Source organism: Carettochelys insculpta, chromosome 22, assembly GCF_033958435.1.
Source record: "Carettochelys insculpta isolate YL-2023 chromosome 22, ASM3395843v1, whole genome shotgun sequence".
Classification (NCBI taxonomy): Eukaryota; Metazoa; Chordata; order Testudines; family Carettochelyidae; genus Carettochelys; species Carettochelys insculpta.
The window spans coordinates 10450365-10465430 of record NC_134158.1 but is presented as its reverse complement, the minus strand read 5'-3'; the positions used below and the strand labels follow the sequence as shown (position 1 = coordinate 10465430).

Below are 15066 nucleotides of genomic sequence, written 5' to 3'. Positions count from 1 at the left end.
CCACCCCCCATCCAAGGGGCCCTTATCAAAAGCCGCCAAGGCTCACCCTGGTAATTTAGGGGTGCCTGTTTGTTGAGCCCCCCCCAATCAATAGAGATGTCGCTGGTACGATCACCCACTTTTCCAGGAGACCCTGTGAACTGAAGCTCTGGGTCCCCACTTTTTGGGGGGAGGGGGAACAGCTGCAAGTAAGCCCCCCATGGCCCCCAAAATCTCACCTGTGCCCCAAACCATAGCATGCCCTCACGATGAACTCAAGAGGCACCCACAGCAAATTTGGGGCGCCCCGTCCGGATCACCTCCAAAAATCTCTGTGGCTCCCCCTGTCCGTGGGTGGTGGGGCTCAGCCGGTTGCCCCACATCTCTGAGCAGCCTATATGATAAAATCGAAGGGCACCCCGATAATTTAGGGTGCAGTCAGATGGCCCCAAACCCAGCGAGGACTCTCCATTTACTAATACGGATGGTATTAGAATCTGCAAATCCTCATGGACCCCCGGAGACTTAGACAGCAGCTCCTGATGATTTGGGGTACGTTACCGTGACCGCCACCTAAGTTTTCAAAGCTCCCCTTGAGCAGCACGGCTATTCTGGTACCTGCACCCCCCTTCCTCAGTGCACTGACACGTAGGGAACCCCGTCAGTAAGTGCACCCCAATAATCTGGGGGTACACCCCTCCAAATCTTTCAAGGACCCCTCTGAGCTGATGTCTCAGCTCTTACCTCGCCCCACTGCTAGGGACCCCCCCAGAGGCTAACGGCTCCCCCCCCAAAGCAGCAGAGCGCCCGGCGACTCACAGGGCAAACGCCCCAAAAGCCAGTGTCCCCTGGCCCCACAGCAGATGGGCCTCGCCCTCGGTGTGAGTGGAGAGCTGGTCCCCCTGGCGCAGGGTGAAGGCTGCCCCCTCCCGCAGGGCGCGGTGCCAGGGCCCCTTCCCGGGGCAGGCCAGGCTGTGGGCGCTGAGCAGGGGCACGTGGCGGGCGTAGGCGTCAGAGAGCAGCAGCACACGGTGGGCAAGAAGCAGGCGCTGGGCCCCAGGAGGGCAGGTGGCCCCCAGGAATGAAAGCTGGAAGTAGACGAAGTAGGTGCCCGTGGCCGGCACCACCAGCGAGCCGTTGGCCAGGTGGAAGCCCCCACGGGTGAAGGAGGCATCCAGGTCACTGCGCCAGCTGAGCTGTTCTCCCGGGGCATGGGGGTGACCTGTGGGGACAGAGCGGGGGTCAGTCTGGCAGCTAGGGGGCCCCTGGAGAGATTGCCGATGGCTGAGAGACGCAAGACAGCTGGGGAGGGGGAAAACACTGGTCCAACGGCTGTTCTAACCCACACCTGCCGCGCGGCTCCAGGCCGGCCTCCGGTGCCCGCCCCAGGCCAGCGACTCAAGAGTTGGGTGGCAGGTGAGGGGAGCCCCCAGCGTGGCCCCCGATGGCTTAGAGACACCAGATAGCTGGTGGGAAAACACTGTTCAAACAGCTGTTCTAACCCACACCTGCCGCGCGGCTCCAGGCCGGCCTCCGGTGCCCGCCCCATGGTCAGCAACTCACCTACGAGATGGGCGGCAGGCGATGGGGTCTGGCCAGCACGGTGCCCCAGCAGGGGCCAGGGGGCGGCTGCTGCAAAGAGGAAGACAACTCATTGGCCTGGCCATGGCAGAGCCTGGCTGGGGGAGGAACCGGACACCTGGGTTCCCTGAGATCCAGCCAAGGGGGCGGGGAACATGGAGGAGTTGTGGGGGAAGTTACCTACCAGTGTCTTCAGAGCCTCTGGGCCCCCAGCCAGCCTTGGCCTCCACCTGCAAACCAGGGGCAAATCATATGATTAGGCCCTGCCGATACTCCTCACTCCTGCCCCCCATCCTGCTCATGCCCCTCACTCCAGCCCCCCGTCCTGCTCATGCCCATCACTCCTGCCCCCCAGCCCTGTCGGTGCCCCTCACTCCAGCCCCCCGTCCTGCTCATGCCCCTCACTCCTGCCCCCCAGCCCTGTCGGTGCCCCTCACTCCAGCCCCCCAGCCCTGCTGGTGCCCCTCACTCCTGCCCCCCAGCCCTGCCCCCCAGCTGGGCCCCTGGTACCTGGCCCTGGGAGTACCCATACAGCGCTGTGCCCAGCAGCGCCCCCAGCAGGAGGCAGCAGGCGCCCCGGAGCAGGTGCCAGCACAGACCCCTGTGGGCTGTGGGGCCCGGCTGCAGCGAGAGGAGCCCTGCTGGGGCTGGCTCCCCGTGGGGCTCCATGGGATGAGGTGGGCGGGGGGCTGGAGGGGCCTGGCCGTGGGGCAGAGCCTGTGGCTGAGCGCAGGCGGCTGCTGGAGCCTGTGCCAGGCAGTGGCAGGTCTGGGACTTTATAGGCGCTGAGGCTGGGAGGGATCCCCGGCGTTCGGGGCGGAGCCGGGCAGCGCTGAGCCAGGGGCTGACTCATGGGGCCTGGCCGGACGTGCCCCAAGCTCCGAGCCAGGCAGCGGGAGAGAGACGGGGGGGTGGGGGGAGACAGACAGCCAGACAGACCCCCTCCCGCACCTCACCCGCCGCACCCCACAGCCAGCCCCCCATCAGCACCGGCCCAGGGGTCCCCTTGTGACAGCCCCCGCCCCACCCCACAGCCAGCCCCCCCCATCAGTGCTGGGTCAGGGGTCCCTGTGTGACAGCCCCCGCCCCACCCCACAGCCAGCCCCCCCACCAGCGCCGGGCCAGGGGTCCCCGTGTGACAGCCCCCCCTCGCCCCAGAGCCAGCCCCCCGTCAGTGCCGGGCGAGGGGTCCCTGTGTGACAGCCCCCCCCTTGCCCCAGAGCCAGCCCCCCCACCAGCGCCGGGCCAGGGGTCCCCGTGTGACAGCCCCCCCTTGCCCCAGAGCCAGCCCCCCCATCAGCGCTGGGCCAGGGGTCCCCATGTGACAGCCCCCCCCTTGCCCCAGAGCCAGCCCCCCGTCAGCGCCGGGTGAGGGGTCCCCGTGTGACAGCCCTCCCTTGCCCCAGAGCCAGCCCCCCGTCAGCGCCGGGCGAGGGGTCCCTGTGTGACAGCCCCCCCCTTGCCCCACAGCCAGCCCCCCGTCAGCGCCGGGCGAGGGGTCCCCGTGTGACAGCCCCTCCCCTCCCCAGAGCCAGCCCCCCCGTCAGTGCCGGGCGAGGGGTCCCCGTGTGACAGCCCCCCCTTGCCCCAGAGCCAGCCCCCCATCAGCACTGAGTGAGGGGTCCCCGTGTGACAGCCCCCTCCCCTCCCCAGAGCCAGACCCCCAGCCAGCGCTGGGTGAGGGGTCCCCGTGTGACAGCCCCCTCCCCTCCCCAGAGCCAGCCCCCCCACCAGCGCCGGGCCAGGGGTCCCCGTGTGACAGCCCCCCCTTGCCCCAGAGCCAGCCCCCCCGTCAGTGCCGGGCAAGGGGTCCCCGTGTGACAGCCCCTCCCCTCCCCAGGCCTCCACACACAAACCCACCCGAAGAGCCACACACACACACACTCCCACTGCCCCACAGCCCCACTGCACAGGCCGAACACACCCCATGCCCTCGCCCGCCCCGGGGACGACACCCACGGGACAAACAGACCCCCCCGGCCTCCCCCTCCCCCCATGTCCAACGACTCTCAGCTGGGCCCCCCCCCAGCAATGTGGCTTCCCTGGGGTGCAGGCCAGGGGCCCCCCCCCCAGCCTCAGTGCCCCCGGCCGGCCTCTCTCCCCATCTGGGCCATTTCCGTCCCTCTTCCCTCCCTTCCCGTAACTCGCCCCCGCCCCCCCCCCCGCGCCTTTCTCCGAACAGGGGAGCGGTTGGGGTGAGACTGGCAGAGTCAGTCACAGTGAAAGCTGGGGGGGGCGGTGGTTAACCCGCGGAGCGTGAGTGCGGCTGGGCCAGCACCGCGAGTGTGCAGCGCCCGGAGGCTGCGGCTGGTGGGGGGGGGCCCGATCTCCGGCTCCGCGGCTGTGGGCCTGGCTGGGCCTGCACGTGCAAGGGGGTAACGTGTGTGCACAGGGGGACTGGGGGGGGTTAATCGGGCTCTGGTGTGCAAGCACAGGGTGCGTGCCAAGGGGAAAGTGCGACAGAGGGGGTCGTGCCAGCACGGCTCACTTGTGCAAGCACACACACGTGCAAAGGGGGGTGTGCACAGGGGGACTGGGGGGGTTAATTGGGCTCTGGTGTGCAAGCACAGGGTGCGTGCCAAGGGGAAAGTGCGACAGAGGGGGTCGTGCCAGCACGGCTCACTTGTGCAAGCACACACACGTGCAAAGGAGAAAAAGTGAACGATTCTTTCAAGTGCCAGCGTGGCTCAAAGATGTGCAAGCGTGGAAGATCCTTTCATGGGCCGAGGGCTCACATGTGCAAAGAGAGGCATGGGCAAGGCAGGGGGTCAAGCGTGCAGGAGAGTTTCACAGGCAATGGTGGCTCGCACAAGTGCACGTATAACACAAGCACAAGTGTGCAACTGTGGATTTCTCCAGCCTCGTGCGAGGGCAGAGATGTGCCATCTTGACGCTGTGGCCAGTCCCTCTGGCTGCAACAGGCAGCCTCACCAGTGCGTGCACAGCCTGCCCTCGTGCAAACACGGGGAGCGCAGAGTGCTCTTGGAGGGGCCGTTGGTGCCCACAGCCAGGAGGGTGGGTATGTACTCAGGCAGGGCAGTTACCTGCATGTGGGAGTTTACCTGAGCACGAGGGGCTGTTTGCTGGTGAACACGGTTGACCTTTGTGCGTGCAAAGACAGGTGTGCAAGCCCTGCTCAGGGGCTGGTGTGCCGAGGGGCAAAGCCACTTGTGCAAAGGGAGGTATTCAGCCACGCCGACGGGGCTGCGACACGTGGGACGTGCAGTCGTGCGACGGGCGCGGCATCGGTGCAACTCGTGCCCTGACACTGGGCAGAGCCGGGCCCCCCCCAGCGCAGCTCACAGCCTGTTCCCGCCTGAGGAGCAGAGCTCGCTGGGGGGCAGGGACACCCCAGTCTCTCCCCTCCACCCTGCAGCCACAACCACCCTCTGCTCCCCTGGCCGGCCCCCGCCCCCAGCAGCCCCAGGTGCAGCCTCCCCACTCACAGACAGCCGTGAGCAGCACTGGCCGGGCCCCCGTCCCCACATCCTGCCCCCCTACCCCCCGGCGTGCTGGGGATGCTCGCTCGTTCGCTCGGCTGCCGCTGACCCCATTGTGGCTCCCCTGTGGCCGGCCATCGGCCCCCGCCTGGCGCCCCACAGCAAGGGCCAGGCCCTGGGCAACGCCACTTACGGGAACCCACCCCGGGCGGCGGGGGGGCTCTGGGCAGCCTGTGGGGCACAGCAGCGGCTGTGAGGCTCCCGGCTGACCTGGCAGCACCGACCCCGGCCGGCTGGTCGACGGAGCCCACGGCCCCGGCCTTGGCGTGGTTACAGAGCAGCGGTCCCTCCGGGCCGGCAGTGGCCAAGGCTGGGTGGCCCAGCGGTCGGGAACGGAGCCCAGCGGTCGACCCATCCATCGACGAGCAGAGGCCGGGGGCGGCACCCTCCTTGCCCAGCCTGGCCAGCAGCCGGCCACGGCCCGAACCTCCACGAACTCCTCCAGCCCTTTGCTTGACGCCTGCCCCGGTGCCGGCCGTCGCTCCGGCCAGGAGCCGCACAGGTGAGGCCCCGCGGCGGGAAGGAAACCCGCCTTCCTCGCATCGGGTGACACCGAGTGCCGGTTCCGGGAACCTGGCAATAACCGTCCCGCAGTCACTTTCTGGCCACCAGTCATAACCGAGTCGCCTTTTCTCTAAGCTGAAAAGTCCCCGGCTCTCGAATCTCTCCGCGCCCCCAGCCCCTTTCCAGCGCCGAGAGAGCTCTGCCGAGAAGAGGCGAACGCAGCTGTACGCGGCCCTGCTGCCGCGGGCGCCCCGTGGGTTTCCACGGCGGCGACGAGATATTCGCCGGCTTATTCCCGAGCCCGTTTAACAACGATTCTCAACGCCGAGTTTGCTTTTCGGCCGGCCGCAGCGCACGGCGAGGAGGGTCCCCGAGAACGGGCCCCCACGACCCCAAGCCCCGTCTGGTGGGGAGCGCGGGGTGAACCCCTGCCCGTTCTTGCACGCAGCGAGGCGGGGTTACCGTGCTCCCACTGTGCTTTTCTTGGCGTTGATCCACATGAAAATCCCTCGTGTTGCCCAGTCCCCTGGTTTCGGGAGCTCTTTGGGGAGCTCCTCGGGCTGCTTTGGGTGACCTCTCCCCAGCCGCTGAGCGCCAGCTGCAAACTTCGCTCCCTCCGTCTACCCCTTGCTCCAGATCGCTCCTAACGGGGTGACCGGGATCGGGCCCAGGACAGAGGCTGGGGGGACACCGCTGGTTACCGGTCGCCTTTCTGGCCACGGGCTGGTTCTTTCTGGCCTTTGTTTCCTGACTGCTCACCCGTGCCCAGCTCACGCGAGGCCCGGCCCTCGTCGTCCCCAGCAGTCCGCATGCTCGCCACATGGCCCGCTGGAGGCGACAAGTCACAGCCCTCCAGCTCCACTGCGGCTGGCGCCCCACAACAGTGGGGTGGGGAGAGCGTCGGGGGCCCAGCCAACCCCCCCCAGCCCAAGGTGGCTTCGCTCCGGAGGCGGCCACGAGAGCCGGCCGAGGAGGAGGTGGGAGCGCGGAGGCCGGACGAGGCGCGCCAGGAGGGACGCCGCCCAGGGAGGAGCAGACAAGCCGGGCGGGGTGACGGCTCCCAGCGGCCGGGGCAGCCCCAGCCCCGTTGCAACGGCTGTTCTGCCCGGCAGCCGCAGGGGCCAGCGGAGAGGCTGGAGCAGCACCTGGCGGAGGCGGCCGGGGGAAGAGGCCTCGGTGGGAGGGTGGTGGCGTCGGCCGCATGGGAAGCTCTTGGCTCATCGGAGAGTCTCTGGGATGAGCTCAGAGGGTTGGGCAACATCGGGCCCCACTTCCCCGCCCGGCGGCAGGAACTTCCCCGGGCCGGGCGGGTGGGAACAAACAGGTCCCAGAGCCTGTCGTGGGGGGCCCCTCGCGCCCAGCCCGCAGCCCAGCCCTGCCCCCCGGGCTGACCCCATTGTGACTCGCACGGGCTGTGGGTCGCCGCGGGAAGCCCCCAGCTGCGGCTGCGGCTGCGGCTTGGGGCCCCAGAGCCCCTGTGGGGCCAGAAATAGGAACAGACATTTCGCTCTGTGTCTATGCAAAGTAGCCCAGCCCCAAGGGGCAGCCAGAGGGGATCTTCCGGGGCCCCAGCCACCCGCACGGACCTCCCTGGGGCAGGACGCGGGTCCCTCACGCTGGCGTCCCCCCTCCCCACGGGCCCCTCACGCTGGCGTCCCACCGGCCCGCACTCAGCCCCACGGGCCCCTCGCCCAGCGTCTAGCCCAGCCCCACGGACCCCTCACCCTGGCGTCCCGCCTCCCCCCGCTCAGCCCCACAGACCCTCACCCTGGCGTCCCGCCTCCCCACGCTCAGCCCATGGACCCCCCACTCTAGCATCCTGCTTCCCCACGCTCAGCCCACGGACCCCCCACTCTAGCATCCTGCTTCCCCACGCTCAGCCCCACAGACCCCCACCCTGGCGTCCCACCTCCCCCCGCTCAGCCCCAGACCCCCCACTCTAGCATCCTGCTTCCCCACACTCAGCCCCACGGACCCCCCACTCTAGCATCCTGCCTCCCCACGTTCCCCCCACTCTAGCGTCCTGCTTCCCCACGCTCAGCCCCACCTCCCCCCGCTCAGCCCCACAGACCCCCCACTCTAGCATCCTGCTTCCCCACACTCAGCCCCACAGACCCTCACCCTGGCATCCCACCTCCCCACGCTCAGCCCACGGGCCCCTCACCCTAGTGTCCCACCTCCCCCCACTCTGCCCCATGGGCCCCTCACACTAGTGTCCTGCTTCCCCCCTCTCAGCCCCACAGACCCTCACCCTGGCATCTCACCTGCCCGCGCTCAGCCCTAGGGGCCCCTCACCCTGGCGTCCCACCTCCCCACGCTCAGCCCCACGGACCCCCTGTAATGAAGTGGGGGGAGTGCATGTGTGAGTCAGGCTGGATGTCCGAGGCAAGCAGCGGCTCCCAGTGGCTAAGGATGACCCTGGGGCTACAACTGGCAGATAACACCTCTGCCTGAACAAAGAGCAGGGAGGAGCCGAGCGGGGTTTGAATCGGGGGCGGCAGTTAGAGGGAGGAAAAGGGAGAGCTGGAGGGAGCCAGCCGGAGGAGGGGGAAAGCTACACCCCAGAGGGGCCCCCCTCGGGGTCTTCTCCCCAGGACGGGTTGGAAGGACTGTCTCTGGCTGCTGCACTGTCGCTTCTGTGAGAAACTGGGCATCTGTTGCCTAATGAACCTCCTGTTGTACCTGCTGAGTGAGAGTCACTCCTGCCAGCGGACGGGGTGCAGTGCAGGGGGACCCCTGAACCCCATCACACCCCCCACTCTAGCGTCCTGCTTCCCCACGCTCAGCCCCACAGACCCTCACCCTGGCATCCCGCCCCACCGGCCCCTCACCCTGGCATCCCGCCTCCCCCTGCTCAGCCCCATGGGCCCCTCACCCTGGCATCCCGCCTCCTCCCACTCAGCCCCATGGGCCCCTCACCCTGTCATCCCGCCTCCCCCTGCTCAGCCCCATGGGCCCCTCACCCTGGCATCCCGCCTCCTCCCACTCAGCCCCATGGGCCCCTCACCCTGTCATCCCGCCCTCACCCTGGCGTCCCACCTCCCCCCGCTCAGCCCCATGGGCCCCTCACCCTGGCATCCCGCCTCCTCCCACTCAGCCCCATGGGCCCCTCACCCTGTCATCCCGCCTCCCCCTGCTCAGCCCCAGGGGCCCCTCACCCTGGCATCCCGCCTCCCCCCCCGCTCAGCCCCACAGACCCTCACCCTGGTGTCCCGCCTGCCCCTGCTCAGCCCCACAGGCCCCTCACCCTGGCATCCCGCCTCCCCCCGCTCAGCCCCACAGACCCTCACCCTAGTGTCCCGCCTCCCCGCTCAGCCCCACAGACCCTCACCCCAGCATCCCACCTCCCCCGGCTCAGCCCACAGGCCCCTCACCCTGGCATCCCGCCTCCCCCCGCTCAGCCCCACAGACCCTCACCCCAGCATCCCACCTCCCCCTGCTCAGCCCCACAGGCCCCTCACCCTGGCATCCCGCCTGCCCTCCACCAAGCGCTGCCCTGGAAGGATGAGGTTCTGCTGCCACCCAGGGGCCACTCCCAGAACTGCAGCGTCTGTCCTGGGCATGGGGGGCTCCCCTGGAGGTGGGGCCGACCCCAGGGCAGCGCTGGGGCCGCGTGCTGGGAGTGGAGATCTGGGGGGCAGTGGGGGCTCCCCCAGCCGAGGAATTAACTGCACCGGACTAACCCGATAGTTTTACAAGTGCTTTATGACGTCAGCTGGTTCATGAACCCGGCCGAGGCCCCGTGCCCAGGCGTGAGGTAGCTCAGTCGTGCTCGGCAGGTGCACCAGGGAGCGTGTGCACCACTCGTGCGTCGCACGCGCACTCGCGCAGTGAGCGTGACACCCGAGCAGCATGCCCCGAGCCTCCAGGGACGGCCGCGCGGGCAGAGCCCCCGGCCCAGCAGAAATCGACCCGCAGAGAGACCTGCGCGGCCCTGGCGCCCGGGTCACCGACTCCCCCACCGGGGCCGGCCACTGCCAGCGCCACTGCCAATAAATACATAAATAGACACGCTGGGACGTCACTCCCCATAAACCCAGAGCCGCCCCAGCAATCAATTATCCCCAACGCTGCTAGAGCCCAGCTCGGTCTCCCAGCCACCGGCCCCGCTCAGCAGTGGGTGCCCCATCCCATCCCAAAGGGGGGCAGATCAGCCTGTGTGGAGGATGCCAAAGTCACCCATCCTGCTGCACGAACAGGGCCAGGCCTGCTTAGCTTGAGAAGCCCTCCCAGCCTTTAGGGCGCTGAACCACCCGGGCAAGTTTCGCAGCATTCCTGGCAAGGGGCTGCCCCGCAAGGCTGGCGGCAGCTGCGGCTTTGCTGGGATGGGGGGAGACCGGAAGAGTCTGCAGGCGACAGGGCAGAGGACGCCCCAGCCCCCCGGCCGGACGCGTCCATCACCCCCTGCCGCAGAGGGCGTCGTCCTGGAGGCAGCCGGGGAGCCGGGCGCGGGGGGCGAAGATGGGGCTGCCGGCAGGAGGCGCGAGGTGAAGGTCAGCGCCAGGGCCGGCCCGTGGGGCCCAGGAGGGAGAGGGGGACCCTGCGGCAGAAGGGCCAGGGCAGGAGGTCGTCGCAGGGCCCCAGCCCCGGCAGGGAAGAGCTGTAGGCAGCGCCGGTAGCTGCCGAGGTGGGTGGCTCCACCCGGCTCCGGCGTCCCCCAGCAGCGCCGAGAAACCCTGCAGCTCCCAGGCCAGGGTCCCGTCCGTGCTGGCCAGCGTGGGGCTGGCTCCCCGGCCCACCGACCCTGGGAGCGGCCGTTCGGCTCCGCGGAGAACTCTGGGCACGGCCGCTCCAGCAGGCTCCGGGCCCACAGAGCGGCCATGGCGGGCGCCTGGCCCTGCAGCTCCTGGCACAGGGCAGCCACTGTGGCCTCCCAGCACTGGAGAGAACCCAGGAGTCCTGGCTCCCTGCTCTACCCACCAGCCCCCACTGCCCCCCAGCACCAGGGAGAACCCAGGAGTCCTGGCTCTTGGCCCCTGCTCTACCCACCAGCCCCTACTGCCCTCCCAGCACTGGAGAGAACCCAGGAGTCCTGGCTCCCAGCCCCCTGCTCTAACCACCAGCTCCCACTGCCCTCCCAGTGCTGGAGAGAACCCAGGAGTCCTGGCTCCCGCCCCCTGCTCTAACCACCAGCTCCCACTGCCCTCCCAGTGCTGGAGAGAACCCAGGAGTCCTGGCTCCCGCCCCCTGCTCTAACCACCAGCTCCCACTGCCCTCCCAGTGCTGGAGAGAACCCAGGAGTCCTGGCTCCCAGCCCCCTGCTCTACCCACCAGCCCCCACTGCCCTCCCAGTGCTGGAGAGAACCCAGGAGTCCTGGCTCCCAGCCCCTGCTCTAACCACCAGCCCCCACTGCCCTCCCAGCACCGGGGAGAACCCAGGAGTCCAGGCTGAGCCCTGTCCCCACAGCTGTGCTGGCCCAGCAGGGGGCTGCATGAGCTACTTGGCCGCCTCAGCCAGCCGGTTGAGCTCCTGGGACAGGGCGGTGACGGTGGCCAGGATCCGGCCCCGGTCGCACTCCGCCAGCCGCCCCCCGCAGCGCTGGGCGAACTTGTCGGGGTGCCACAGGGCCTGCTGGCGCCGGAGGTGGCGGCGGAAAGCCCCAGTGTCCGAAGGGTCGGCCCCCAGCATGGCCACGGCCGCCATCTTGGCCACGCCGCCCCGGGGGCTGGGCCAGGGGATGTCCGTGTAGCGCAGGGGGCGGGCGGCCTCTGGTGCGAGCACACGGGCGCAGCTCTCCTGGTAGCGCTGGCGCTTGGCCGCCTGCAGCTCCTCCTCCTTGGCACGGGCGCGTTCCCGGTAGAGACGCGCTTCGGCCTCCGGGGGGCGCTGGGGCTGCCCGGCTCCGGGGGCGGGGACCTGAGCGCCAGGCCCTGCCCGCTGGCGGGTTTTCCAGCTGTACTCCCGCGCCATGCGCTCCGCCCACTCCTCGTAGGGCTCCGGCTCCGGGGCGGCGCAGCAGAAATCCTCTGCGGGGCAGAGGTGCGAGGTGAGAACTTCCCCTGCAGGGGCCACGTCTGATGGGACACCAGCTTGCTGGGGGGGCCAGGCATGGGGCAGGGCCTGTTCCTCTAGGGGCACCGGCACCCCCCTGCCCAGGGCAGGCCTGGCTGGCTCAGGGGGCAGGGAATGGGGCAGGGCCTGGCACCTCTAGGGGCACCAGCGCCCCCCTGCCCAGGGTAGGACTGGCTGGCTCAGGGGGCAGGGAATGGGGCAGGGCCTGGCACCTCTAGGGCCACCAGCTCCCCCCAGCCCAGGGCAGGGAATGGGGCAGGGCCTGTCCCTCTAGGGGTGCCGGCTCCCCCCTGCCCAGGGCAGGGAATGGGGCAGGGCCTGTCCCTCTAGGGGCACCGGCACCCCCCTGCCCAGGGCAGGCCTGGCTGGCTCCGGGGCTGGGGAACAGGGCAGGGTCTGTCCCCTGTGGGGAGTGCTGGGGGCCACGCAGAGTCCTACCTTCATAGCGCCAGTACTCCTGGTACTCGTCCTGGCATTCCTCGAGGAGCTTCTGGTGCCACTGCCAGTCCCTGGCGCTCTCCGGGGGCGGCTCTGGAGGTGGCTGCGGAGCGTTGCCGGCATCAGAGAACCAGCATGGCCCTGCCCGGGCTCCAGCCAGCCTGGGGCCCCCGAGTCCCAGCTCCGCCCGACAGCACCACAGGAGGCCCAGCCGTCCTGCCCGCCTGCTCTGCGAGCTGAGCGCCCCTATGGGTCACCGGCCTCGCTGGTCGCCGCACTGGGGAGAGTCCTGCCCCCTCTCACTGTTCGCTCCACCTGACCCCCAGCTCTCATGTTACGAGCAGCAGCCAGGCCCCAGCCCCCAGCCCCACTTCCCTTGCACCCCCACCCCGAGTCAATGGACCCCTGTGGAGCCCAACCCCCTCGCACGGCCCCAGAAGTACCTGCACCTCCTGCCAGGGCCCCAGCAGGTCCCTGGGCGTCTCCCCAGCCCGGTTCCGGATCCCCATGGCCATGGGGCAGTGGCTCTGCAGGGGGGCAAAGAGGGCGGCGTACACTGGGGAGCAGAAAGGAGCAGGTGAACGGTGCTCCCCGGGGACAAACACCCCCAGCCGCCTGGGTCCCCAGTCCGCACCCAGGTCTCACTTCCAGGGCCTGGCAGCTCTGGGGCAGACCCAGAGACCAGGGACCTGAAACACAAAACATCTGAAAGAAGCGAGGGCTGGGGGGGCAGTGGGGGCTGGTGGTGAGAGCAGGGGCTGGGAGCCAGGACTCCTGGGTTCTCCTGGTGCTGGGAGGGCAGTGGGGGCTGGGTCCTGGACTCCTGGGACCCCCCGTGGCTGGGTGCCAGGCGGGCGCTCACCATGCGGGCCCTTGCGGGCGGCCTGCCGAGCAGCGTGGTGCAGGGCCGTGTCCCCGCGCCGGTCGGGGATGGTGGGGTCGGCGCCGTGGTCCAGCAGGAGCTGCATGGCCTGGGGGTGGCGGCGGGCGCAGGCGCAGTGCAGGGGGGTCCGGCCCTTGCGCCCCTCCGGCTGGTCCAGGTCCAGGGCCTCCCGGTGCCGCGCCAGGAGCGAGCGCAGGCGGCGGTGCCGGCCGGCTGCCACGTAACGCCGCAGGCGGCGCTGGTGCCGTGAGGCCATGGGGGGGCCTGGGCTGCGGGAAGGGGCTGCGTTAGTGCCCAGCGGCTCCCCGGTCGTCCCATCGCCCCCCACCCCCCTCCCTGGGCACCCCCTCATCCCACCCCCTGCTCCCCAGTTACCCTCCCCTCCCCCCATCCCACCCCCTGCTCCCCAGTTACCTTCCCCTCCCCCCAGTTACCCTCCCCACCCCCATCCCACCCCCTGCTCCCCAGTTACCCTCCCCTCCCCCCATCCCACCCCCTGCTCCCCAGTTACCTTCCCCTCCCCCCAGTTACCCTCCCCACCCCCATCCCACCCCCTGCTCCCCAGTTACCCTCCCCTCCCCTCATCCCACCCCCTGCTCCCCAGTCACCCTCCCCACCCCCATCCCACCCCCTGCTCCCCAGTTACCCTCCCCGCCCCCCAGTTACCCTCCCCATCCCCCGCCCCCCAGTTCCGCAGCTGACCCTCAAGCCCCCTCCCCCCTCCAGCCGCCAGCCGCACCGGTCGTTCTCGGGGACCACAAGTCAGTGCCCCGCCCCCCGCGGGAGCGGAAGTGGGGCAGGAGGAAGGGCGGAAGCGGGGCGGACGTGACCTCACGCTTCTGGAGCCCCACCCCCCTCCCCGTGATGGAGGCTCCTGATTGGCGGGCGGAGGCGAGGGGGCGGGATGGGGAAAATCGATCACAACAAACTGGGGAGGGCGGAGACCGAGAAACCGGAAGCTGGCGGCGAGCGAGGGCGGAAGCGAAGCGGAAGTGTCGTCAGGCCAACAGGACCTTTGTCCAGAGACGCGGTGCAACACCCTAAGAGGTCCGGGTGGGGCCAAGGGGGCCACCGGGGAAGTTCCGGGCTGTGCTCATTCGCCCCAAAGGGAGCAGGAAGTGGGGGGTAGAGCTGAGAGGGGCTGTGCAGCGGGGGTGGCCCAGTAAGGGGGGCAGAGCTGAGAGGGGCTGTGCAGCGGGGGGGGCCCAGTAAGGGGGGCAGAGCTGAGAGGGGCTGTGCAGCGGGGGGGGGCCCAGTAAGGGGGGCAGAGCCGAGAGGGGCTGTGCAGTGGGGGGGGGGATGGCCCAGTAAGGGGGCAGAGCCGAGAGGGGCTGTGCAGCGGGGGGGGGATGGCCCAGTAAGGGGGCAGAGCCGAGAGGGGCCGTGCAGCGGGGGGGGCATGGCCCAGTAAGGGGGCAGAGCCGAGAGGGGCCGTGCAGCGGGGGGGGGATGGCCCAGTAAGGGGGCAGAGCCGAGAGGGGCTGTGCAGCGGGGGGGGGTGGCCCAGTAAGGGGGGCAGAGCCGAGAGGGGCTGTGCAGCGGGGGGGGGGTGGCCCAGTAAGGGGGCAGAGCCGAGAGGGGCTGTGCAGCGGGGGGGGGGGATGGCCCAGTAAGGGGGGCAGAGCCGAGAGGGGCTGTGCAGCGGGGGGGGATGGCCCAGTAAGGGGGCAGAGCCGAGAGGGGCTGTGCAGCGGGGGGGGGGGGGGGTGGCCCAGTAAGGGGGGCAGAGCCGAGAGGGGCTGTGCAGCGGGGGTGGGGGTGGCCCAGTAAGGGGGCAGAGCCGAGAGGGGCTGTGCAGGGGGGGGGTGGCCCAGTAAGGGGGCAGAGCCGAGAGGGGCTGTGCAGCGGGGGGGGGGGGGTGGCCCAGTAAGGGGGGCAGAGCCGAGAGGGGCTGTGCAGCGGGGGTGGGGGTGGCCCAGTAAGGGGGCAGAGCCGAGAGGGGCTGTGCAGGGGGGGGGTGGCCCAGTAAGGGGGCAGAGCCGAGAGGGGCTGTGCAGCGGGGGGGGTGGCCCAGTAAGGGGGGCAGAGCCGAGAGGGGCTGTGCAGCGGGGGGGGGGGTGGCCCAGCAAGGGGGGCAGAGCCGAGAGGGGCTGTGCAGCGGGGGGGGGGTGGCCCAGTAAGGGGGGCAGAGCCGAGAGGGGCTGTGCAGCGGGGGGGGGGTGGCCCAG

The 15066-nt window shown here is 70.0% G+C and overlaps 2 protein-coding genes across 4 annotated transcripts; both read right to left on the bottom strand.

Moving 5' to 3' along the window:
- Positions 1-213: 213 nt before the first annotated feature.
- LTA (lymphotoxin alpha) lies at positions 214-2290 on the bottom strand. Its single transcript, XM_075017699.1, has 4 exons — positions 2071-2290; positions 1745-1790; positions 1543-1611; positions 214-1201 (listed from the first exon to the last, which is right to left on the bottom strand). The coding sequence occupies exons 1-4, from the start codon at positions 2227-2229 to the stop codon at positions 795-797; spliced, it is 681 nt and encodes a 226-aa protein (XP_074873800.1). The 5' UTR covers positions 2230-2290; the 3' UTR covers positions 214-794.
- A 6960-nt stretch (positions 2291-9250) lies between these two features.
- Positions 9251-13689, bottom strand: NFKBIL1 (NFKB inhibitor like 1). Of its 3 annotated transcripts, none has more exons than XM_075017670.1 (5): positions 13638-13689; positions 12878-13167; positions 12459-12571; positions 12016-12118; positions 9251-11531 (listed from the first exon to the last, which is right to left on the bottom strand). In XM_075017670.1, the coding sequence occupies exons 2-5, from the start codon at positions 13152-13154 to the stop codon at positions 11002-11004; spliced, it is 1023 nt and encodes a 340-aa protein (XP_074873771.1). In that variant the 5' UTR covers positions 13155-13167; positions 13638-13689; the 3' UTR covers positions 9251-11001. The 3 variants fall into 3 exon arrangements, with proteins under 3 accessions (XP_074873771.1, XP_074873773.1, XP_074873772.1); XM_075017672.1 differs by having other exon boundaries at positions 12878-13162; positions 13638-13664; XM_075017671.1 differs by lacking the exon at positions 13638-13689 and adding an exon at positions 13601-13612.
- Between the last annotated feature and the right edge of the window lie 1377 nt (positions 13690-15066).